The sequence below is a fragment of the Somniosus microcephalus genome, chromosome 3, assembly GCF_052327205.1.
Source record: "Somniosus microcephalus isolate GS21.2 chromosome 3, FLI_Smic_1.0, whole genome shotgun sequence".
Taxonomy (NCBI): Eukaryota; Metazoa; Chordata; class Chondrichthyes; order Squaliformes; family Somniosidae; genus Somniosus; species Somniosus microcephalus.
The window spans coordinates 197466135-197491487 of NC_140989.1; the positions used below are offsets into that span (position 1 = coordinate 197466135).

The window sequence follows — 25353 nt, forward strand, 5'->3', positions numbered from 1 at the left end:
TTCCGCGCCGCCCGGCCCAGGCCGGTGAGTGCCCGGATGGAGGAATGGCCGTTGAGTTGTAAACGGTCTGAAGAGAGGCGTTCGATTGTCTACCTCTCTCGCTGTGGGTGCTCCGGCTCGGCTGGTGGGCACTGAATCTATATGGGCGGGGAGAGGGATCAGGACCAGGGCACTGAGCTGGTCTGGCCTGGCCTGGCCGGCCTTGCTCTTGTTCCGTTTGAGCCGGGTGCAAGTTGCTGATGGGGATGTGTGGGCCGGTGGAGAAGGACTGCCTGTTGATTTGATGCCCCGCTATCTTGCAATGGGCCTACCCCGGCGGCTACTTACTGCTGCTTTGTGATAACCAGCCCGCACCTGCACAGCATCTTCTTATCCTCGGGCAGCCCGACGTGCTTCACCGCTCTGAAGTGTGGCCACTTGTTTTGTGGACAGAGGTGGCAGCCAACTTGTGCACAGGAAGCTCCCACAGACAACAGATGCGTGAATGACCAGTTAACCTGTTTTGCTGATCTTGGTTCAGGGAGGAGATTGAGAAAATGCCCACTTGAACAGAGACGGAGCCCAAGTTTAATGTTTCATTTGAACGATGGCACCTCTGGCATCCTTTGTACTGCACTGGAGTGTCAGCCGAGATTGTATAGATGGGGATCCCACTTTATGTAAAGTGGGATGTTTGATTGTGTGGAGCAGACAGACTGAAGGAATGCTCTTGGCTGATGTTATCTCCAACATGACTGGTTCATATGAACTCCATACTAAATTTTTTCTAAATACAGGCAGCTGTAATAGAAGAAAATTATAAATTTAGCCTTTATGCAAAAGGATGCTAAACCTGTGGAAAAGGCCACGAGCAACGGTGCTAATACAAAAAATTATAAATTCAAAAAAGGGGGACTACAGCAACTTGCATTTATATAGCACCTTTACATTGTAAAAAGTCCCAAGGTGGTTCACAGGAGTTTAATCAGACAATAATATTGTCACTGAGCCAAAGAAGGAGACATTAGGACAGGTGACTAAAAACTTGGTAGGTTTTAAGAAGTGTCAAAGGTAGAGAGATTTAGGGAAGGAATTCTTCAGCTTCGGGCTGAGAGAGCTGAAGGCATAGCCGCCAATAGGTGGGGATGCACAAGAGGCCAGAATTGGAGGAGTGCAGAGTCCTCAAGACTGTAGAGCTGGAGGAGATTATGGAGATAGGGAGGGGCGAGGCCATCGAGGGATTTGAACACTAGGAAGATAATTTTAAAATCGAGGCTTTCGGGGACCGAAAGCCAATGTAGGTCAATGAGCACAGGGGTGATGGGTGAACGGGACTTGGTGTGAGTTGGGACACGGGGCAGTGAGCACAGGGGTGATGGGTGAACGGGACTTGGTGTGAGTTGGGACACGGGGCAGTGAGCACAGGGGTGATGGGTGAACGGGACTTGGTGTGAGTTGGGACACGGGGCAGTGAGCACAGGGGTGATGGGTGCACGGGACTTGGTGTGAGTTGGGACACGGGGCAGTGAGCACAGGGGTGATGGGTGCACGGGACTTGGTGTGAGTTGGGACACGGGGCAGTGAGCACAGGGGTGATGGGTGAACGGGACTTGGTGTGAGTTGGGACACGGGGCAGTGAGCACAGGGGTGATGGGTGAACGGGACTTGGTGTGAGTTGGGACATGGGGCAGTGAGCACAGGGGTGATGGGTGAACGGGACTTGGTGTGAGTTGGGACACGGGGCAGTGAGCACAGGGGTGATGGGTGAACGGGACTTGGTGTGAGTTGGGACACGGGGCAGTGAGCACAGGGGTGATGGGTGAACGGGACTTGGTGTGAGTTGGGACACGGGGCAGTGAGCACAGGGGTGATGGGTGAACAGGACTTGATGTGAGTTGGGACACGGGGCAGTGAGCACAGGGGTGATGGGTGAACGGGACTTGGTGTGAGTTGGGACACGGGGCAGTGAGCACAGGGGTGATGGGTGAACGGGACTTGGTGTGAGTTGGGACACGGGGCAGTGAGCACAGGGGTGATGGGTGAACGGGACTTGGTGTGAGTTAGGACACGGGGCAGTGAGCACAGGGGTGATGGGTGAACGGGACTTGGTGTGAGTTGGGACACGGGGCAGTGAGCACAGGGGGTGATGGGTGAACGGGACTTGGTGTGAGTTGGGACATGGTAAGTAGAGTTTGGATGAGCTCAAGTTTACGGGAGGCTGGCCAGGAGAGCATTGGAATAGTTGAAATAACAACAGAAAATGCTGGAAAAACTCAGCAGGCCAGGCAACATCCGTGGAGAGAAATTACAGTCGACGTTTCGGGTGAACCCTTTTTCAAAATAGTTGAGTCTGGAGGTAAGCATGGTTGAGGGTTTCAGCAGCTGAAGGGCTGAGGTAGCGGCAGACAGGTGATATTACAGAGGTGGAAGTAGGTGGTCTTAGCGATGGTGCGGATATGTGGTTGGACGCTCAGCTCGGTCAAATAGGACGCTGAGGTTGCGAACAGTCTGGTTCAGCCTAAGACAGTTGCTAGGAAGGGGGTGGAATTAGTGGCTCGAGAACAGAGTTTGTGGCAGGAGCTGAAGACACTGGCTTTAGTTTTCCCAATGTTTAATTGGAGGAAATTTCTGTTCATCTAGGACTGGATTTCGGATAAGCAGCGTGATAAAAGAGGGATAGTGGAGGGGTTGTGGCGGTCTGAACTGAAGTGTGGTATCTCTTCTGCTTCAATCTAATTAATAAGGGCACTTAATGAGCTGGGATCAGAGTAGCCTTTGGGCCATATTTGTTTTGGGTGCCGAAGTAGGGGGGAAAATTGAACTGATACTGCTGCAAGGCTCACGAAGAAAGGAAGGCAATTTATATTGATATATAGTATATATCCTTCATGAAAATACAATGATTGTTTTACAGAGTGTGTCCACTGCAGAGTTTGATGCTAAATCTTTACACGGGACCTTTGTGCCATCTATATTATTGTTTAGTGGAGTCAGAATCATCCAGATTTATGTCTGTGTTCCAGTGCCTGTAGGTAGCTGGGAAAATTGTTTTTTTTAATCATCCACGGGATGTGTGTGTTGCTGGCAAGGCCAGCATTTATTGCTCAATCTGATGTTGGTTTCTAGTTGTCCTGAAAGGGTTTGATACAGAATGGTTTGCTAGGCCACTTCAGAGTCGACCACGTTCAAGTGGGTCTAGAATCACGTACAGCTCAGACTGGGTAAGGACAGCAGGATTCCTTCCCTGCAGGATATAAGTTGGGTGTTTACGGCAATCCAACAGCTTCCTCGTCACTTCTACTGATACCAGCTTTTTATTTCCAGATTTTATTTTTAAACTGAATTCAAATTGTTAAAATCTCATGGTGGGATTTGAACTCACGTTTTCTGGATTATCAGTCCAGGCCTCTGGTTTACTAGTCCAATAATATAGCCCCTACACTACCGCACTGTGATTGTTGCATAAAGCACTTCCACCCTCCAGCCACCATTTTACCCTTTAATACAGCAAGCATTGAAGTGACTTGGGCTGCTTGGAGCAGCAGTGGACACTTTTGGCTTCAGAGTTAGTTTTCAAAACAGTTGTTTAATTTTAATTAATTATCCTGCAAATATAATCTCCATTTCAAACACTGAGTTATTAAAGTGATAACCCTGTAAATGATTAGTACATGAGCACCTCAGTGTCAGTAAAAGAGATGGGAGAGAAATATGAAATACTGTTTGCCTTTGTGATACTTTGACCTGAATTTTACAATCCCCACCCCTGACGGCAGAGGATCAGGGGTGAAAATATCAGGATCGGCCAACCCGGCCTCGCTCCCGCCCCTTTCAATTTTAAAGTGCAGAAATCAGGCCATGGACATGGCTCCTGCAAAAGGCAGACGGGGGCCTAATTAACATACCAAATCACAGCCTGATGCTAGAGAGGGTACAGAGGAGATTCACAAGGATGTTGCTGGGAGTAGAGAATCTTGGCTATGAGGAAAGATTGGATAGGCAGGGCCTGTTTTCCTTGGAACAGAGGATGAGGGGAGACCTTATTGAGGTGTATAAAATTATGAGGGGCATAGATAAAGTGGATAGAAAGGACCTATTTCCCTTGGCAGAGGGGTCAAAAACCAGGGGGCACAGATTTAAAGTAATTGGTGGACTGTTTAGAGGGGATTTGAGGGGAAATTTCTTCACCCAGAGGGTTGTGGGGGTCTGGAACTCACTGCCTGAAAGGGTGGTAGAGGCAGGAACCCTAACCACATTTAAAAAGTACTTGGATGTGCACTTGGGATGCTCTAACCTGCAGGGCTACGGACCAAGTGCTGGGAAGTGGGATTAGGCTGGATGGCCCTTTGTTGGCCGGCGTGGACACGATGGGCCAAAATGGCCTCCTTCCGTGCTGTAACTTTCTATGATTTTATGATCATTGGTGCTGTGACTTCAATTTAATAGTAAGTGAGCGGGAGGCCTGACCTTTGGGATTCGCGTCAGCTGATCCAAGGCGGGAGCTGCTGGTTCATCAAGGCTCTTTTAGTACTCTTTGTGGGCCAGAAGGTGCCCCTCAAGGAAGCCCCCCTACCCCCAGCCAGGCTCCCTCATCCGCTGCCCCACTGTACTTCTCATTGACTACTGTCTGCTCATTGCAAATAAAATGAACAAGATTATAGCAGATTATTGCTGAAACAAATCTGCATGTCTCTTGTATTATGTTGTGAGCACTTTCAGTAGGATTTACTTGAACTATGAAAAGCACCTAGCAGTATAGTTGGCCTCTTAAACTTTGGCTGGACAGTATGTTGTGGGTATTTTGCACTAGTGGTGAAGGCAATTTGAGGTGATGTGTTGAAGGTATTACACGAGAAGTGTATTGCGCAATTAGCTAGTGTGCACTCTTCTGTGTAGCATGTATACTAAATATATGCCTAGCCTCTCCAGGGAGACTCCATGTTTAAGGGATGGGTAAATGATGTACATAGTTGCGCCGAGTCTGAATGGAGAGGGCTTGATGAGCCTGTGGTCTTTTTCGATTCTTTTTGCATGTGCATATTGTGATTGGAAATCTAATGAGTGTGTCTTTTAAGTTCTCTATTAGGAATTAAATATGTTTCACAATGTCTGTAAACTTTGTTTCTCATGTTCTTCAGCTCTAAAGGCCTGCAGGTTCATGCGCAGTCTGACGATCAGCAGTGACTCTTGACAATCATCTCTTCGAGCTTCATTAATGATGGTTAATGTCCTAAAAGGAGTTCTCATTGAATGGTAAGTAAACACTTTTCTGGATTTTCTAAAGAAGCTGCACAATAGACAAAAAATAAACAACTAGCCGGAAGATTGGGGGCAGTACAGGATACAGCAGAAGAGGACAAAGGGATTAATCAGGAAGGGGAAAATAGAATACGAAAGTAAACTTGCAGCAAAAATAAAGACAGACTGCAAAAGCTTTTATCGGTATATCAGGAGGAAAAGACTGGTAAAATCCCAAGTCGGTCCCCTGCAGTCCGATTCGGGAGAATATATAATGGAGAATAAGGAAATGGCAGACCAATTAAACTCATACTTTGGTTCTGTATTCACAAAGGAGGACACAAATAACCTCCCAGGAATATCGGCAAACATAGGGACTAATGAGAGGGAGGAGCTGACAGAAATTAGTATCTCTAGGGATATGGTGTTGGGTAAGTTGAGGGGACTGAAGGCCGACAAATCCCCGGGGCCTGATAAACTACATCCTAGGGTACTTAAGGAGGTGGCCCTGGAGATAGCAGATGCTCTAAGGATCATCTTCCGGAACTCCATTGACTCGGGAACAGTACCCGTGGATTGGAGGGTAGCTAATGTTACCCCAATATTTAAAAAGGGGGGTAGAGAGAAAGCAGGGAATTATAGACCAGTAAGCCTTACATCGGTTGTGGGCAAAATGCTAGAGTCCATTATTAAGGATAAAATAGCGGAGCACTTGACAAATGGGCAAAGGATCGGACAGAGTCAACATGGATTTACAAAGGGTAAATCGTGTTTGACTAATCTGCTGGAATTTTTTGAGGAAGTAACTGGTAAAATAGATGGGGGAGAGCCAGTGGATGTGGTGTACCTTGACTTCCAGAAAGCCTTCGATAAGGTTCCACACAAAAGATTGTCATGCAAAATTAAGGCTCATGGGATTGGGGGCAAAGTATTAACGTGGATAGAGAACTGGCTGGCGGATAGAAAACAGAGAGTTGGAATAAACGGCTCGTTTTCAGAGTGGCAGGCAGTGACCAGCGGGGTGCCGCAAGGATCTGTCCTGGGACCCCAGCTGTTCACAATATATATAAATGATCTGGATCAGGGAATTGGATGCAATATTTCCAAATTCGCTGACGACACTAAACTAGGAGGAGGGGTGGGCTCTGATGAGGATGTCAGGAGGCTACAGTGCGATTTGGACAGGTTGGGGGAATGGGCGGATACGTGGCAGATGCACTATAATGTGGATAAATGCGAGGTTATCCACTTTGGGGGTAAAAACAGGAGGGTAGATTATTATCTAAATGGCAATAGATTGGGAGATGGGGAAGTGCAGAGGGACCTGGGTGTTCTTGTGCACCAGTCACTGAAGGAGAGCATGCAGGTGCAACAGGCGATTAAGAAGGCAAATGGTATGTTGGCCTTCATATCAAGGGGGTTCGAGTATAGGAATAGGGATACCTTACTACAGCTGTACAAGGTGCTGGTGAGACCGCATCTGGAGTATTGTGTACAGTTTTGGTCGCCCCATCTGCGGAAGGATGTTCTTGCCATGGAAAGAGTGCAACGGCGATTCACCAGGCTGATACCTGGAATGGCGGGAATGACCTACGAAGAGAGATTAAATAGTTTGGGCTTGTACTCACTGGAGTTTAGAAGATTGAGAGGGGATCTCATCGAAACATATAAAATTATGGCAGGCCTGGACAGGCTGAATTCAGAGAGAATGTTTCCAATGGCCAGGGAGCACAGAACCAGGGGCCACAGTCTAAAAATAGCGGGCAAATCATTTAAAACAGAGATGAGGAAGAATTTCTTCACTCAAAGAGTGGTGAGCCTGTGGAATTCCCTGCCACAGAGGGCTGTGAAGGCTAATTCAATAAATATTTTCAAGAGAGAATTGGATATATTTCTGAAGGCTAAGGGGATTAAGGGTTACGGAGAAAAGGCGGGGACGGGGTACTGAACTGGTAAGATCAGCTATGATCTCAGACGAGGATCAGCCATGATCTCATTGAATGGCGGAGCAGGCTCGAAGGGCCGAATGGCCTACTCCTGTTCCTATCTCTATGTTACTATGTTACTCTATGACCTTGCAAGATAATGTGGGTGAATAACCAAAGTTCCACCTGACAAAGTGCAAAGTAATGGAGTCCATTTTTAGTCCTTCCCCAAAAGATGGGCTTTTTGGCCAGACATTTTCTTTCTTTCAAAGTTTCCCATGTTAAGGTAATATCTTGTGTTCCTTTTCTTGATCTCCAACACAACCTGTTTCTAGGAATTGACACAATCACACTTTTTGCCTAAAGTAAAGTTTCAGCAAAGATGGTGGTTGCTAGATATTCAAATAGTTTCCCAAGAGGCACCGCAACAATCTGGTTTTATAGCTGGAAACTGGAGGAAACACTCCAGCACATCGGCTCCTTCTGTCAGAAATCATTTATAGGCCGCAGTATAACTAGAATCCTGCACTGTCTTCGCAGCCTCATTGGAGGCCATCTAGTTTGCTCTCACATTAGCTCTCTTTGTGCTGTAATTAGTGAGTCACCATTGTTTTTTTTTCCAATACATGTCCTCTCTCCTACTTTAATCTCCCTATCAATGACCTTCTCCACTCATCATCCAACTCTGTTTGTCCTTTTGCTTATGTTTCCACTCTGCATTCATGAACTTTCTTCATGTCCTTAGTGCACGCAACCTCCAGCTCTCTTGCAGTGCCACTCAATCGCTACGTAGTGATGTTTTCCATACCCTTCAATGGCAATCTTACTTCTTCAATTCTTTAACCACAATTTATTCCATCGTTGGAAAATCTAGTGAGCAGTTTTCATTTTTTTAAACCTTTGATGATTCTATCCTATTTCCTTCATGTATCAAGATTCTTGGCCTCACTATCTGCCCTAACCCCTCAACTTCCATATTTCCACCTTTGCTAAAACAATCTCCAAGAAACTCAGTTTTCTTTCATGCCAAATGTATTTTCCATTAACACTTGACTTTCTATCACGCCCAAGTCCATTGAAGACTTGAATATTGTGCCCTTTTTTCTTGCATCCTGTCCAGGAATGCAAGATAAATAATATGTTTGGGTGAAAAATCCCTCTTTCATCTCCACCTTTTGTGCTTCATTTTCTCTCTGTCTTTACTGTATCTCAGTTTAATCAAAGCTACTAAGATCAATGCTTCCCTTGTTCCTCTCAAGCTGCAAATACCCTGGCATACACCCTGTTTCTTCTTCCTATATTCACATTGTATTGAAATCAAGATATATCCCGCAGGCACCTACTCTGAGCTCATTCTTTCTCAGAATCTCAAAACTGTGGAATTCCCTAACTTCTATGGTCTTTTTCCCTCCTATACTCATCAGGTATTTGAAATCCAAGCTTGTTACCTAATTACTACTTTCTGATTTAGCTTACCTTCTCTTTTACTCTTTTCAACCTTCATTATCAGCTTTGTCTCTTTGCTTTCTCAATTGAAAAAATGTCTAGGGATTTTGACGACGTCGGTTAATACGGAACTAAACAGTGCCATTTGTTGCTTAAATGCAAGGGAAATCTTTTGAATAAACTATACCGGAAATGCTAAGCTCCCACCAACTTGTGCACATGAAGTGATAACAAGGTCAGTTATCCTGTCCACTCTGTCTAGGCCCCTCATAATTTTATACACCTCAATTAAGTCTCCCCTCAGCCTCCTCCGTTCCAAAGAAAACAACCCCAGCCTATCCAATCTTTCCTCGTAGCTAAAATTCTCCAGTCCTGGCAACATTCTCGTAAATCTCCTCTGTACCCTCTCTCTAGTGCAACCACATCTTTCCTGTAATGTGGTGACCAGAACTGTACGCAGTTGTACATGTATAATGGATGGTTTAGGAACAGTTGAAACTAAAGCTGAAAGGGATCTGGTGATCATAATCTTGTCACTTGACATATCAAATCACTGTGGGGCAGCATAAAACAAACAATGCTGAACTATATTGCTAGATCAGTTCAGAACCTGTCATGCTAAAACTGTACAGTGTCTTGGTCAGACCACACTGAGTACTGTGTTTAGTTTTTGTTACCAAGACAGAAGGGAAACATTTAAGCCACAGAGCTATTCGAGAAGAGCCTTATTTTTATTTTTTTAAGATCTCCAACAGTAATTTTCTTCTGAGATTACATGCAAAATTAATTTTTCAGGACTAGAGCGGTTGTTCAGTAATTATCACTTATCATGCCATTAAAAACTCACTCCTGAATGCACCAGCCCTAACTTTTTCAGCCGCTTTTGGTGCGAAACTAGTAGGCAAGCACAGCAGGGTTGCGCCGTTAGTCATTTCAATGCCGAGTCTATCGGCGAGGACTGCAACAGCGCATCCTGCGGAGGAGTGGGGTATCTATGACAGCAACTTCCAGATTTCCACGTTTAACTGCACATGGAGGCCAGAAGTTGCTGTTCAATTTACCCTGTAATAATGGTGAGCGCTGATAGCCTCACCGTTATTATTACTGCAAAATCTGGGCCAATATGATGGAGTGACTTCAATTTTTTCTGAGTGAATAAGATGGACAGAATAACCTCTTTCACTGGTACTTATGAAGTGTCCTGCATTTGATCTGCAGGACAATAAAAAGGTGGCACCTTAAGTAATGTCCCAAATGTAACTACTGTGAAAAAACTAAAGTATCATAATTGAAGTTCAGACAGGTTTTCTTCATTTACACAATGTGGCCTATATTTTAAATTTTGATTGGTCACTAATAACTTTTTGTACTATACTTTGAAACTTTTTGTTGAAAGCATACTGCTGATTCATCTCAACAATTATGGCAGTAACCAGGGCAATGGGGAGTGTGCGGGGCAGCGGCATTACATTTGGAGTGCTCTAAGAACCAACATACCCACAATCGGCACCTCCTTTTCTGTAAACTTCTGTGGTTCTTTTGATTCTAACCATAACACAAAAAAGTGCCTCAGAAGAGCAATCTCTATCATCAAATACAATTTTTTCCCCCAGTTCCTGCATTAGTCATGCAGCATTTCAAAGGTACATTCGCCAACTTCAGCGTTGCAGCAAAGCAGGTTCCATTTTATTGCAATGCTAAAGTTTGTGTAAATGTGGAGTCCGAGGAATGATCTGACTTCCCCTTTATACTGCGATCTTAAAAATGAAACCTCAGCGGCTGCGGGTTTGAAAACTGAAATGCAGATTTCTAACTAGTGGAAACACAATCTGCATGCAGGCAGGAAGATTCTAGTTTGCTATTTGTAGTGTAAATTAGATTTTAAATGCTGAAATGTGGGCTGTTTGTGATGTTTAGTTGCATACTTTAGGAAGTGAGTAAAGAGCCCTCCAATTCATCCATTCAGTCTGACTGGATTCAGACATGGGTCCTAGAGATGGACGAGCAGTGTGTTAACCGTAGTCCATTGTGCCACCCAGTCCTCTGCTTTCATTGCTTGAGACATTAAAATTTGTTTTATTTCTCATAAGAATTGTACATTTGAAGTCATTACTGCAATAACACATTTTAAGTGCAGTTTCCTTTGTGAATATAGTCAGACATTGCATCTGACACACTCGTGTGATGTGAATTGATTCAGATTAAACTATTGAGCACAGCAGTATGAGGGAGGTAATTAATATACCTGGCCTTAATAGCAGAACCGTTGAAATGTCCTAACTGTATCTCTGCTGATGTTAACTCGGTTCCTTCACATTGAGCAAACCAGTTTCCACTAGTAATTATCATTCACTGTTTCAACAACAGAAAGATTGAGGGAGGGGGAAATATTATGAAGCTAATAACCTATTATTGATCTTAAAGTTGATGTTGGCTTTCACTCGGAGTGCAGTTGGGGAAATTAGTGGGATTCCTTGCTGTAGGAGGCAGCCACTGTATCTCCTCGTTGGAGAGCCTTGAATCATGGCTCATAACCTAATGAGAATTACTGTCCTCTGCTCTGACAGGAATCCAGTCTACGCCATATTTGTTCACACCATTCATGTGGTTAATTTGCATAATTTACAGAGAAGTACTATGATATTTGTTCCAAGGTTTCAGTATGTTCTTTTCTGTATTAATAAAGGTGGGTGGTTGCACTCGAATGGAGTGGCACACCGTGAGTTGATTCTGATATTAATGAGTGCACTTTTTTAAATTTTTGTCTTTGTAGTGACCCAGCCATGAAGCAATTCTTGCTGTACTTGGATGATACAAATGCCTTGGGGAAAAAATTCATAATTCAGGACCTGGATGAAACTCATCTATTTGTCCTGGCTGAGGTGGTCCACATCTTACAAGAAAAAGTTGGGGACTTAATGGACCAAAACTCATTTCCACTAACACAGAAGTAAAAAAAAAAAGTGATTTAAATGGCACAGACTCCAATCTTGAGACATTTCACATAAATTAATTAATGCTTCAACAACCAGCTGGTACAAGAAGCCCGAAAAAAAATTTACAACAGTTTAGCAGAGCAACTGATGTGTAAGAATTTTATGTTATAGTAAAAATAGTTTTGATACACAAGAGCATATCCATGTCAAGTACAACATAAATGTAAAGTTGCCTTGATGTACATTTTACTCCAGATTGAATCCAGTGATGTTTACATATGAATGCTAAGTGAAAAGGCCATTTGGCCCACAAGTCACACCTTCAACAGACGATGTACACACAACTTTACCATTGTCTCTACTCTACCCATTGAACTGTCTGTGTTCATGCTGCTGGATTCCCAAAGGATTCAAACAAAACTCCAGAATATTTATTCATCTCTCTATCCCACCACCAATGTATACTTTCAATGAATGATCACTAATCACACCCATTCCTTTTCCTCCTTTATCTTTGTTGAGGACACCCTCTCACCATGCACATGCTCTCCAAACGGATTAACTTACATTTATATTAAAATCAATCTGCCTTTCCTTAGCCCATTTTTAAATGCTGTTCATATCCCTTATATGGCTACATGGTACCATCAGCAAATGTCATATTACAGAAGGGAGTCTTCCCCAAGTCATTTATGAGTAGTACAAATAGCTGGGAACCCAGAACAGTCTCCTCCAAAACACCATCAGCTACCGCCTCTGAGACTGAGCTTTCTCCATTTATCATCAGCTGCTTCCTATTGCTAGCTCACTTTTTGATCATCTGTCTAATTTACTATTAATTGAGCCCTTTTAAAAGTAGCTATTCGTAAATGAGTACAATGAAACATCCTTAAGGGAACATTCCAGTTGCAAGAATGTTTTTTTCTAATCTTTGTATTGCAGAATAAGAAACTTCTGTATATCTAAAGATTGTAAGCTATAAGCACCTTACAGACATCAGGCTATTCACAGCAAAATCCAAGGAAGTATTCAAAGCACTTCATCTGTAATAAAGAACACATTTGGACCCTTGTGGAACATTTATTATTGCTATGACTTTAATTTAGCATTCACTTCATGAGATTTATGCATTCACTTGTAAGAGCCTTTCATAAAGTAGTGCTGTAGTGTTTGAAATATTTGGTTTTTTTTCCTTTTGCCTTTTAATTCTAGTGTTGTAAATCAATGACCTCTCTCCTCTGTGTACTCTTTATTTTTTCCTGTTCAGAGGTGGGTGGATGACCTGCTCCAATGCCTCCAGGGCCAGATGCTAAGAGTATGGCTCCTGCTTAACAGGTGAATGCAATTTAATTATTTTATCATCCACATGCAGTAGCATAGGTCCAACCATAGAGGTTTTGTAGTCTAACAAGGCCCACAGGGTGCTTCCTCTCCCACACTACATAAAGGTCTGAGACCCAGACCACCCTCAATGCTTTTTCTTCCACAAATAGCAACGTCAGTCTTCATCTTCCAGTAGGAAACATTCTGAAGCCTCTCCTACTTGTGGGAATTGACAACTGATTTGGTCACAGCTCTTGTACTTACCGTGGTATATTCATTTACATTGTAGAATTCATATTCCAGGTACTGTTTATACGGCAGGGTGGATTCCACAGCAACTGGGATAATGTTTAAAAACAACTGTGTATACCTAGTTTTCAAGCTGAAGTTTGTAGTTGTATATTGGTTGGAGAATGCCATCAAGTGTACAGTGATCTTTCTAGTTTTATCTTAATATAATGGAAAAAATAACTTGAATTTTACCTTGTGACAGCTAATACATAAGCTATGAGCTTCTCAGTTCTAAGTAAATTACTACATATTACGAGCAATTAAAAAGGAACATCTCTCGAGCGCTGTACAAGAACTTCCAACCATATTCATGTAAATTATACATGACACTGATTATGTACCACGGTTGTTGTACTCCAAATGGGGATTTATCTTTAAAACAAATTCTCCATGTTTTCAACAGTTTCTAACTTAATACTACCACACGTGGTACAAATAAAATAACAGGCCATGGTGGTGCTGAGATAGAATAAAATGCATGAGATTGTGAAGCCCAGCCTTTCAATAGTGCTGTCATTTTGCAAAGAGATCTTGAAACCTCTATGTTGGGTTATTCAGTGTAGCCCTACTGAAACCTTTAAAAAAATTTTTTAAAAATAAATAAAAAAATAAAAAATAATGATTTATAAAGTTGCCAAAAAGTAGATGATATTGCTAGAAATGCAGAATGTATGGGATAGGCAGAATGTATGCATTCCAGGGTCCTTTCTGTCAGAATGACCTTAATTGAACGATATGATGTATAGCTTCTCTCGACTGGAAAATAGTTAACTGAGTGATACTTTCTAGGTGAGCTTAAAGCAAAAAAAGTAATTTTCCCATGTAAGTAGGATTTAATTCCAGTGTGAACTGCCCTTGTTTTCACTGCATATCATGGTATTTCGGCATTGTTCAAAGCATGCCCCATATTGGGGCTGTTATGCACAGTATGAATTGTTAGTCCTTAAAGTTTAATCAAGTGTATTAACAATCAATGTTCCCTCTAAATTTTTTTCTCCTGCATGGGCCCTTTAAATTTGCTGCGCAGCCACTGTTTGCATGCCTGGTATATTGACGCAGTCTGTGTCCATATGCAGCAAGACCTGGACAACATTCAGACTTGGGCTGACAAGTGGCAAGTAACATTCGCACCACACAAGTGCCAGGCAATGACCATCTCCAACAAGCGAGACTCTAACCATCTCCCCTTGACATTCAATGGCATTACCATCGCTGAATCCCCCACTATCAACATCCTGGGGGTTACCATTGATCAAAAACTGAACTGGACCAGCCATATAAATACTGTGGCTACAAGAGCAGGCCAGAGGCTAGGAATTCTGTGGCGAGTGTCTCACCTCCTGACTCCCCAAAGCCTTTCCACCATCTACAAGGCACAAGTCAGGAGTGTGATGGAATACTCTCCACTTGCCTGGATGAGTGCAGCTCCAACAACACTCAAGAAGCTTGACACCATTCAGGATAAAGCAGCCCGCTTGATTGACACTCCATCCACCACCTTCAACATTCACTCCCTCCACCACCGGCGCACTGGGGCTGCAGTGTGTACCAGCTACAAGATGCACTGCAGCAACTCGCCAAAGCTCCTTCAACAGCACCTTCCAAACCCGCGACCTCTACCACTTAGAAGGACAAAAACAGCAGATGCATGGGAACATCACCACCTACAAGTTACCCTCCAAGCCACACACCATCCTGACTTGGACCTGTATCGCCATTCCTTCACTGTCGCTGGGCCAAAATCCTGGAACTCCCTAACAGCATTGTGGGTGTACCTACACCATATGGACTGCAGCGGTTCAAGAAGGCGGCTCACCACCATCTTCTCGAGGGCAATTAGGAATGGGCACTAAATGCAGGCCTAGCCAGCCAGCGACGCCCACATCCCATCAATGAATTAAAAAAAAAAAAAATCTTCCAGCGGCAGGAGTGAGTGGCCTGCGCGGGACCTCGTGATTGATGCGTGGCCGCGCGCCTTAGGGGGAACATTGTTAACAATGCTACTTCTTTCTCCTGTGTACTAGTGAAGTAGCATCATAGAATAGTACAGAACAGAAGGAGGCCATTCAGCCCATCGAGTGCACCAGCTCTTTCGAAGAGCAATCCAGTTAGTCCCACTTCCCTGCTCTTTCCCCATATCCCTGCAATTTTTGCTCCCTCATGTATTTATCCAATTCCCTTTTGAAGGCTACTATTGAATCTGTATCCAGCACCTTATCAGGCAGTGCATTCCAAATCCCAACCACTCGCTGCGTAAAAAGGTTTCTCCTCATGTCGCCTCTTGTTCTTTTGCCGATTACCTTTAAATCTTTGCCCTCTCGTTATCGACCCTTCAGCCATTGGAAACAGTTTCTCTTTATTTTATCTAAACCCTTCATGATTTTAAACACCTTTCAAATCTCCTCTTAGCCTTCTCTGCTCTAAGGAGAACAATCCCAGCTTCTCCAGTCTAGCCACGTAACTGTATTCCCTCATCCTTGGAACCATTCTCGTAAATATCTTCTGTACCCTCTCCAATGCCTTCACATAAGAACGTAAGAAATAGGAGCAGGAGGAGGCCATTTGGCCCCTCGAGCCTGCTCCGCCATTCAATAAGACCATGACTGATCATCTACCTCAACTCCACCTTCCTGCACTATCCCCATATCCCTTGATTCCCTTAATATCCAAAAATCTATCGATCTCTGTCTTGAATATACTCAACGACTGAGCCTCCACAGCCCTCTGGGGTAGAGAATTCCAAAGATTCACCACCCTCTGTGGGAAGAAATTTCTCCTCATCTCAGTCCTAAATAGCCGACCCCTTATTCTGAGACTGTGACCCCTGGTTCTAGACTCCACAGCCAGGGGAACCATCCTCCCTGCATCTACCCTGTCAAGCCCTGTAAGAATTTTGTATTTTTCTATTAGATCACCTGTCATTCTTCTAAACTCGAGAGTATAGGCCTAGTCTACATCCTTCCTAAAGTGTGGTGCCCAGAATTGGAAACAATACTCCAGCTGGGGTTGAACTAGTGTTTAGCATAATTTCCTGGCCTTTTGTACTCTCTGCCTCTATAAAGCCCAGGATCCCATGTGCTTTATTAACTGTGTTGTTAACCTGTCCTGCCACCTTCAAAGACTTGGGCACAAGAAACCCCAGGTCCCTCTGTTCTTGCACCCCCTTTAAAATTGTACCATTTAGTGTGTGTGGGCTCTCCTCATTCTTCCTACCAAAATGTATCACCTCACACTTCTCTGCAATGAATTTCATCTGCCAAGTGTCCGCCCATTCCACCAGCCTGTCTTCTTGATGTCTATAACTTTCTTCCTCACTGTTTATTACACTTCCAAGTTTCGTGTCATCTGCAAATTTCGAAATTGTGCCCTGTACCTCCAAGTTATTAATGTATATCAAAAACAGCAGTGGTCCTAGTACTGAACCTTGAGGAACGTCACTGTATACCTCCCTCCAGTCCAAATACCGCCATTCCCCACAACTCTTTGTTTTCTGCCCCATAGCCAATTTTGTATCCATACTGCTACTGCCTCTTTTATCCCATGCGTTTCAATTTTGCTAAGAAGCCTAGTAAGTGGTGCTTTATCAAACGCCATTGAAAGTGTATATACACATCAACTGCACTGCCCTCATCCACCCTCTGTGTTACCTCATCAAAAAACCCAATCAAGTTAGTCAAACACAATTTGCCCTCAACAAATTTGTGCTGGCTCTCCTTTATTAGTCCCTGCTTGTCCAAGTGGCTGTTAATTTTCTCCCAGATTATTATTTCTGAAAGCTTCCCCACCACCGACATTAAACTGACTAGTCTGTAATTGCCAGGTTTACCCTTCTCCCCTTTACGGAACAAAGGTGTAACATTTGCAGTATATATTTTTTTCACACCAATGTCGAGTGCTACTTCAGGTGATGCCTCATGCCCTAGTAAGAATGTATTACATCTCTGGTAACAGATGTATGCTAGTTAAAGGTAACTAGATGTGAAATCCAAAAGTTGCGGCCCTTCCGTCCCACCATCCACCTCCGGGACCTTGTGCATGCCAAGTTTCACCAGACAAATCAGATTGGGACAGAACAAAAGTCAGTGTCATCCCACTACCTGGTAACTAAAAAGGGAATTCCACCCCCCCCCCCCCCAAAAAAAAAACCTTTGGCATTGTTACTCAGAGGGCAGATGGAGAATCCTGAGATGGATGAACATGTACTTGTATCTTGGCAGGGTAAGTAAATGCCCACAACTCAATGAAGAAAAAGTTCTAGCTGGCAACTAAGCCTGGACAACCAACCAGACACATTCCTCCCAAGCAACCATGTATTCCTAATTTCCACATTCTGCCAATTATCCTAGTTCATCTCCAAGAACATGCCTTTCTATAGTGTTGCAATGGAACATGATCCTTAGGGTTCATGTAATAGTACTACACCCTGGCCAAAAACCACAATGCGCTCCATTCTCAGACCCAGGGAGCAGAAGAGTGGGAGAACTAGAATCCCAGCATACGAGGCCCTGATTTATAGGAACAGGAGTAGGCCATTTCGCCCCTCAAGCCTGTTCCACCATTCAATGAGATCATGGCTGATCTGCAACCTAACTCCATATACCCGCCTTTGCCCCATATCCCTTAATACCTTTGGTTAACAAAAATCTATCAATCTCAGATTTAAAATTAACAATTGATCTAGCATCAATTGCCATTTGTGGAAGAGAGTTCCAAACTTCGACCATCCTTTGTGTGTAGACGTGTTTAATAATTTCACTCCTGAAAGGTCTGGCTCAAATGTTTAGACTATGCCCCCTAGTCCTAGATTCCCCTACCAGCGGAAATAGTTTCTATCTATCTCTTTGTTCCCCTTAATATCTTGAAAACTTTGATCAAACCAACCTTTAACCTTATAAACTTCAGGGAATGCAACCCTAGTTTGTGTAATCTCTCATCGTAATTTAACCCTTTAAGTCCGGGTATCATTGTGGTAAACCTACGCTGCACTCCCTCCAAGGCCAATATATCCTTCCTAAGGTGTGGTGCCCAGAACTGCTCACAGTACTCCAGGTGTGGTCGAACCAGGGTTTTGTACAGCTGCAGCATAACTTCTACCCCCTTGTATTCTTGTCCTCTAGATATAAAGGCCAGCATTCCATTAGCCTTTTTGATTATTTTCTGTACCTGTTTATGATATTTTAATTATCTATGTACCTGGACCCAACCCGGGATCATTTCCAAGACTGTCACAGACCTCATCTCCTCTGGAGATCTTCCCTCCATGGCCGCCAACCTCATAGTCCCTCAACCCCACACAGCCCGCTTCTACCTCCGTCCCTAGATCCACAAACAGGATTGTCCTGGTAGACTCATTGTTTCAGCCTGTTCTTGCCCCACAGAACTGATTTCTTCCTATCTCGATTCTTTTTTCTCCCCTTGTCCAGTCCCTTCCCACCTACATTCGCGACTCTTCCGATGCCCTCTGCCACATTAACAATTTCCAGTTTCCCAGCCCCAACCGTCTCCTTTTCACTATGGACATCCAATCCCTCTACACCTCCATCCCCCACCAGGACGACCTGAGGGTGCTCCACTTCTTTCTTAAACAGAGGCCCAAGCAGTCCCCATCCACCATCACCCTCCTCCACCTGGCTGAACTTGTTCTTACATTGAACAACTTCTCCTTTGACTCCACTCACTTCCTCCAAATTAAAGGTGTTGCTATGGGTACCCGCATGGGCCCTAGCTATGCCTGCCTTTTCATGGGATATGGGGAACATTCTTTGTTCCAGTCCAACTCCAGTCCCCTCCCTCACCTCTTTTTCCTGTACATTGATGACTGTATTGGTGCCGTTTCCTGCTCTCGCCCTGAACTAGATCATTTAATTCACTTTGCTTCCAATTTGCACCCTTCCCTCACCTACACATGGTTCATCTCCGACTCTTCCCTTCCCTTCCTCGACTTCTCTGTCTCCATTTCTGGGGATAGGCTATCGACCAACATCCACTGTAAGCCCACTGACTCCCACAGCTACCTAGACTACACTTCCTCCCACCCTGCTTCCTCTAAGGACTCTATTCCATTCTCCCAGTTTCTCCGTCTCCACTGCATCTGTTCTGACGATACCACCTTCCATACTAGTGCTTCCGGTATGTCTTCCTTTTTCCTCTACCATGGTTGATATGGCCCTCGACACTTCTGCTCTCACCCCTTCCCCTCCCTCCCAGAACCACGATAGGGTTCTCCTTGTCCTCACCTTTTACCCCACCAGCCTCCACATTCAACAGATCATCCTGCGCCATTTCTGCCACCTCCATCGTGATCCCACCACCAAACACATCTTCCCCTCCTCCAACCCCCCCCCCCCCGCCGCCTTTCAGCATTCCGAAGGGACCGCTCCCTTCGCAACACCCTGGTCCAATCCTCACCCCTTCCCCGACACCTTCCCATGGAAGCGCAGGAGATGCAACACCTGCCCTTTTACCTTCTCCCTTCCCACCGTCCAGAGCCCCAAACATTCCTTCCAGGTGAAACAGCGATTTACTTGTACTTCTTGCAATTTAGTATACTGTATTCGCTGCTCACGATATGGTCTCCTCTACATTGGGGAGACCAAACGCAGATTAGGTGACCGTTTTGCGGAACACCTCTGTTCAGTCCGTAAGGGTGACCCTGAGCTTCCGGTCGCCTGTCACTTTAATTCTTTGCTCCACTCCCACTCTGATCTCTCCGTCCTCGGCCTCTTACACTGTTCCAACGAAGCTCAACGTAAGCTCGAGGAACAGCACCTCATCTTTCGATTAGGCACTTTACAGCCTTCTGGACTCAACATCGAGTTCAACAATTTCAGACTATAAATTGGCCCCTGTATTTCTTTATATTTTTTTCTCATGTTTCCTCACATGGTAACTGTTAATGTTGCTTCCATCATAATTCACACATCATCTAGAGCCATCTTTTGTTTCTTAACTTGTCCCATTACCTCTCCTTTTGCCTTGCACCATCATCCCGTTTGTCAGTCAATCTCTCCTGCCTTCCATCCTATCACAGACCTTTCCTTTGTTCTTTCCTCCCCTCCTCCCTGCCCCTGCTTAAAAATCTCTCCTCCCTAACCTTTTCCAATTCTGCCGAAAGGTTCGACCCAAAACGTTGACTCTGTTTCTCTCTCTTCGATGCTGCCTGACCTGCTGAGTGTTTCCAGCACTTTCTATTGTTATTTCAGATTTCCAGCATCCGCAGTATTTTGCTATTATCTTAAATAAAGAAGCTGGTTTATTTTGTAGAATATGTGACTGAACAAAAGTAGCAATTCTAGTCTTTATTAAACTTCTACAGTGCTTCCCACAACAACACAAAAGAACACAAACACCCTACGTCAACCTGAATAGCAGACACAATATTCACTTTTTGTTTATATTTCCGGGGGTCAACTAACTGGGAAAACTGATCTGCTATATCTTAATTCCTAGATCAGGTGAAGACTTACCACCTTGCAGCCTTTGTTCGACCAACTGACCCTGATTGTGGGTTTTTCCAGAACTTGCCAAAACAAATAAGGGAAGCCTATATCTTCACATGGAAAAATAAAAGACTTCAGATATGAAGAACTGATAGTAATGGCCAAACTCTTAACTGTTTACTAAAAGCCCCTCCCACTTTCCCTCTCCGTATATGCTGACCTAGACAGGTGCAGTACACTAATGAATGTAATCTTCTACCTCTTCCAGACGATATCCATCCCTCATAGCAGTTTGACTTTATAAACACATCCCCTGGTTCCTCTGTCAAGCAAGCAACCAAAGATATGCCGACAGAGTGACTTCAACTCTTGAAGACAGTGGGATCAGAATGTTATCCATGTTGTGCTTTGAATATTATTCCTCGGTGGTGCAACCCCACAGAATTTTAGTCTGGAAGAAGTTCTCCACCCAAATCATCCCTCTGGACATGGAAGCGAGGACAACACTAACCCCCCCCCCTCCAAACGCTATTCTTCTCAGAAGACTAATGGGAGCTCAACGACCCTACAGATTCTCTAACATTTGCAATATGGTGTAAGGCTTACATTCAGTTGAAAGTTTATTGGGCCACAATTAGCCCTGTCCTCACTATGGTGGAATAGCAATCTTGTAAAGGGGATTGCTGCATGTGATTGGAGTATGGCAAAACATGCTTTATTGAGATGGGTAAGGTGTTACACAAGAGTTAAATTATGTTCTTCCACTAACTGGTTGATAAGTTCCACATTACACAGTACAATTTACAACATATGAAAATAAAGAACAGCGAGAAGAAACAAGCAGGCCCATTCACTTCACCCTCATCAGTAGCTGGTCACATCTGATCACACAGATACACTCCAGTAATGCTGTCTCCTGGGAGAGGCAAAGAAATGAGAGTCTTGAAGCCAATTCAGAAAAGAAAAATGGGAAGTTCCTTTGAGTCAGTAAGGCAATCAAGCTCGAGGAAACCTACTTTAACACAATCTAAACTAAGCACTTCCACCTTCTAACTGGCAACATTCAATTTCTTACACTTTCCCGGTCTAGCACTACCTCCAGAACCTTGATATTCTTCCTAGAGTTCCATGCAAACCTTCATAGTGTGGAGCTCTCCACCAAGCAGATTCAGTTGTCCATTATACCAGAAAGCAAAGAAACCCTATGTAACACCTGGGAGTGAGACCTAGCCCACCCACTAATTGGAGTGAGGCACCAAAGCTCTACCTCTCAACTTACCCCTGCTCTGTAATGAAAAAGGGTCTGCTCAAATTCTCACTCTATACAAGCTCTGAAAATTGCAACAAAATCACCTGACAGGTAAGTGCTGGGAGAAAAGTGGCCAAATGGATATGCTTCGACACACATCTGGTTATCCTCTCCTCCACCGCCCCCACCTCACCCCGGCCCTTCCACCCCCCTCGATGGCTCATCTTTCACATTGTGCACGCTAACTCAATGGTTCATGTGCCATTTTTTTCCTGAGTCCTTGCCTGTGGTGAGATACCAGAAGTACCAGTAATACGGCAAGACACCAGGGCCTCCCTTCCCCAGTACTCGCAGATTCCATGATCCCTCTTTTAGATCCCAGAATGTGCTCGAATGCTCCCAGAATGCATCTCCATAGTGCACCTTGATTCTGAGATCCCATCCCAGTGTTCTCAAACCATGGGAACTCTTTAAAGTACTACTGGACCCTGAGACCACATTCCAGTACTGCCAGACCTAGGATACCAGGGCTGCCCTGAATGATAATAAATCAGTGTCCCTGGTATAACAACTTGGCTTAATAATCCCGTTGTTATAAAACCATCAATTCACTGTAAGCATTGCCACAGGACATAAGCAGCGTAAAGTTTTTCATGCAGCAAATTTGTAAAGGCATCACACCTCAAGTGCATAATGCCCGTAGGGCAAAAAATTGTAATTCACCCAAGTAACAGTTATCAGTTAACTATCTTACAAAAGCAAAATAATGTGGATGCTGGAAATCTGAAATAAAAACAGAAAATGCTGGAAATACTCAGCAGGTCAGGCAGCAGCTGTGGAGAGAGAAACCGAGTTAACGTTTCAGGTCAATGACCCTTCGTCAGAACTTAACTATCCTGATAGGTTCAAATATCACATTGACTAAGTGAAAAGCACTCAAAAGCTACTTCGAGTCACTGGATAGCTAGGAAAGCTATCAGCAATGAGCAAACACCACAAAACCATTCACATTACCCATTTCCCTCACCCAGCTAAAAACAACATTTATAAATTGAAATTAAAGGCTCTTTATCTGAATGCATGAAGCATTCGTAATAAGATAGACGAACTAGTGGCACAAATAGAGATAAATGGGTTTGATCTAATAGCCATTACAGAGACATGGTTGCAAGGTGGCCAAGGTTGGGAACTAAATGTTCCAGGGTACTTGACGTTTCAAAAAGACAGAATGGAAAAGGAGGGGGAGTAGTCCTGATAATAAAGGATGACATAAGGACAGTAGCGAGAAAGGATCTCGGCTCGGAAGATCAGGAAGTAGAATCAGTATGGGTGGAGATAAGGAATAACAAGGGGCAGAAAACACTGGTAGGAGTGGTATATAGGCCCCCTAACAGTAGCTATACCGTTGGACAGAATATTAATAAAGAAATAGTAGGAGCTTGCAACAAAGGTAATGCAATAATCTTGGGGGACTTTAATCTTCATGTGGACTGGACAAATCAAATTGGCAAAGGTAGTCTGGAGGACAGGGTTAATTAGCAATCTCATAGTAAAGGATCCTCTGGGGCAGAGTGATCATAATATGATAGAATTTTACATTAATTTTGAGAGTGACTTGCCTAAGTCCGAAACTAGAGTCTTAAACTTAAATAAAGCCAATTACATAGGTATGAGGGGTGAGTTGGCTAAGGTAGATTAGAAAAATAGATTAAAAAGTATGGTGGTAGATAAGCAGTGGCTAGCATTAAAAGAAATATTACATAAGTTCAACAAAAATACATTCCATTGAGAAACAAAAACTCCGTGGGAAAAGTGATCCATCCGTGGCTAACTAAAGAAGTTAAGGATAGCGTTAGATTGAAGAGAAGAAGCTTATAATGTTGCAAAGAATAATAGTAAGCCTGAGGATTGGGAGAGTTTCAGAAACCAGCAAAGGTTGACCAAAAAATTGATAAAAAGGGAAAAAATAGAATGAGAGAAAACTAGCAAGAAATATAAAAGCAGATTGAAAGAGTTTCTACAAGTATGTAAAAAGGAAAAGAGTAGCAAAAGTAAACGTTGGTCCCTTAGCGGCTGAGACAGGAGAAATTATTATGGGGAATAAGGAAATGGCAGAAATATTAAACAGATATTTTGTATCTGTCTTCACAGTAGAAGACACAAAAAGCATACCAAAAATGCTGAGGAACCAAGGGTCTAATGAGGGTGAGGAACTTAACATAATTTATATAAGTAGAGAAAAAGTACTAAAGAAACTAATGGGACTAAAAGGCGACAAATCCCCTGGCCCTGACAGGCCTATATCCTAGGATTCTAAAAGAGGTGGCTGAAGAGATAGTGGATGCATTGGTTTTGATCTTCCAAAATTCCCTAGATTCTGGAGAGGTCCCAGCGGATTGGAAGGTCATGAATGTAAAATCGCTATTCAAGAAAGGAGGGAGACAGAAAACAGTGAACTACAGGCCAGTTAGCCTGACATCAATCATCGGGAAAATGCTGGAATCCATTGTTAAGGAAGTGGTATCAAGTCACTTAGAAAATCATAACATGATTAGGCAGAGTTGGGGGTAATGTGGAAGTACAGTTTCTCACTTAGACACAAAATGGCTTCCTAGGCATAGAATAAAAACTCAAATGGCTGACAGCATGATTCACTAATCAGTTTCAAGGGGATGAGACAATTTAGGAATGCTACATACGTACTCCTTATCTGTGACAAGCTTAACAAGGAGCCTCGTTTACCAAACAAATAGCCAAGGACAGGATAAGGTAAACATCGGCCCACAGGCTCAGTTGGTACAGTGGGAGAACAGAAGGATCCCATAATAAAGGATTAATTAATCTTATCTCAAGGTATTTCTGTTCGTTATTCTAACGAAGCCTGGAATACGTTGTTCCAATAATTCGCAAGGTCTGTGCCTTTGTAATCAGGTATGATTCAATACTATGTCATGTGGCATAGAAAGCCTGTTTTGTTTCTGTACTGTATAAATATGTTACAAATTCTGTATTACTTTGAAGAGGTCTGATGTAGCCCTTGACTACACAACTCTTCCCTTGCAAGCAAATAAAGCCTGTCTTTAACGATACTTTGTGTTTTAAGAGTCTTACTCGGGAGTCGAGACTTCGACAGTAATATAGTAGCATGGATAGAGGATTGGTTAATGGACAAAAAACAGAGAGTAGGGTTAAACAGATCTTTTTCAGGTTGGCAAGCTGTAACTAGTGGGGTGCTGCAAGGATCAGTGTTGGGGCCTCAGCTATTTACAATCTATATTAATGACCTAGATGAATGGACCGAGTGTAATGTTTCCAAGTTTGCTGATGATACAAAGCTAAGCGGGACAGTAAGCTGTGCGGAGAACACAAAAGAGTCTGCAAAGGGATATAGATAGACTGAGTGGGCAGTAAGGTGGCAGATGGAGTATAATGTAGGGAAATGTGAGGTTATTCACTTTGCTAGGAAGAATAGAAAAACAGAATATTTTTTAAATGGTGTGAAACTTTCAAATGTTGGTGTTCAGAGA

General features: G+C 43.6%; 1 protein-coding gene across 3 annotated transcripts; it reads left to right on the forward strand.

Moving 5' to 3' along the window:
* On the forward strand, positions 1-24915 carry gtf2h5 (general transcription factor IIH, polypeptide 5). Of its 3 annotated transcripts, none has more exons than XM_085982105.1 (3): positions 1-124; positions 5118-5232; positions 11362-24915. In XM_085982105.1, the coding sequence occupies exons 2-3, from the start codon at positions 5195-5197 to the stop codon at positions 11540-11542; spliced, it is 219 nt and encodes a 72-aa protein (XP_085838231.1). In that variant the 5' UTR covers positions 1-124; positions 5118-5194; the 3' UTR covers positions 11543-24915. The 3 variants fall into 3 exon arrangements, with proteins under 3 accessions (XP_085838231.1, XP_085838232.1, XP_085838234.1); XM_085982106.1 differs by having other exon boundaries at positions 2-103; XM_085982108.1 differs by lacking the exon at positions 1-124 and adding an exon at positions 2067-3200.
* Positions 24916-25353: the final 438 nt, after the last annotated feature.

What these genes read in the sequence shown, in the direction of transcription:
- gtf2h5 (XM_085982105.1), top strand. Translation starts at nt 5,195, where the DNA reads ATGATGGTTAATGTCCTAAAAGGAGTTCTCATTGAATG. An exon ending in AAAGGAGTTCTCATTGAATG is followed by an intron (nt 5,233 to 11,361) that starts GTAAGTAAACAC and finishes TTGTCTTTGTAG; the next exon opens with TGACCCAGCCATGAAGCAAT.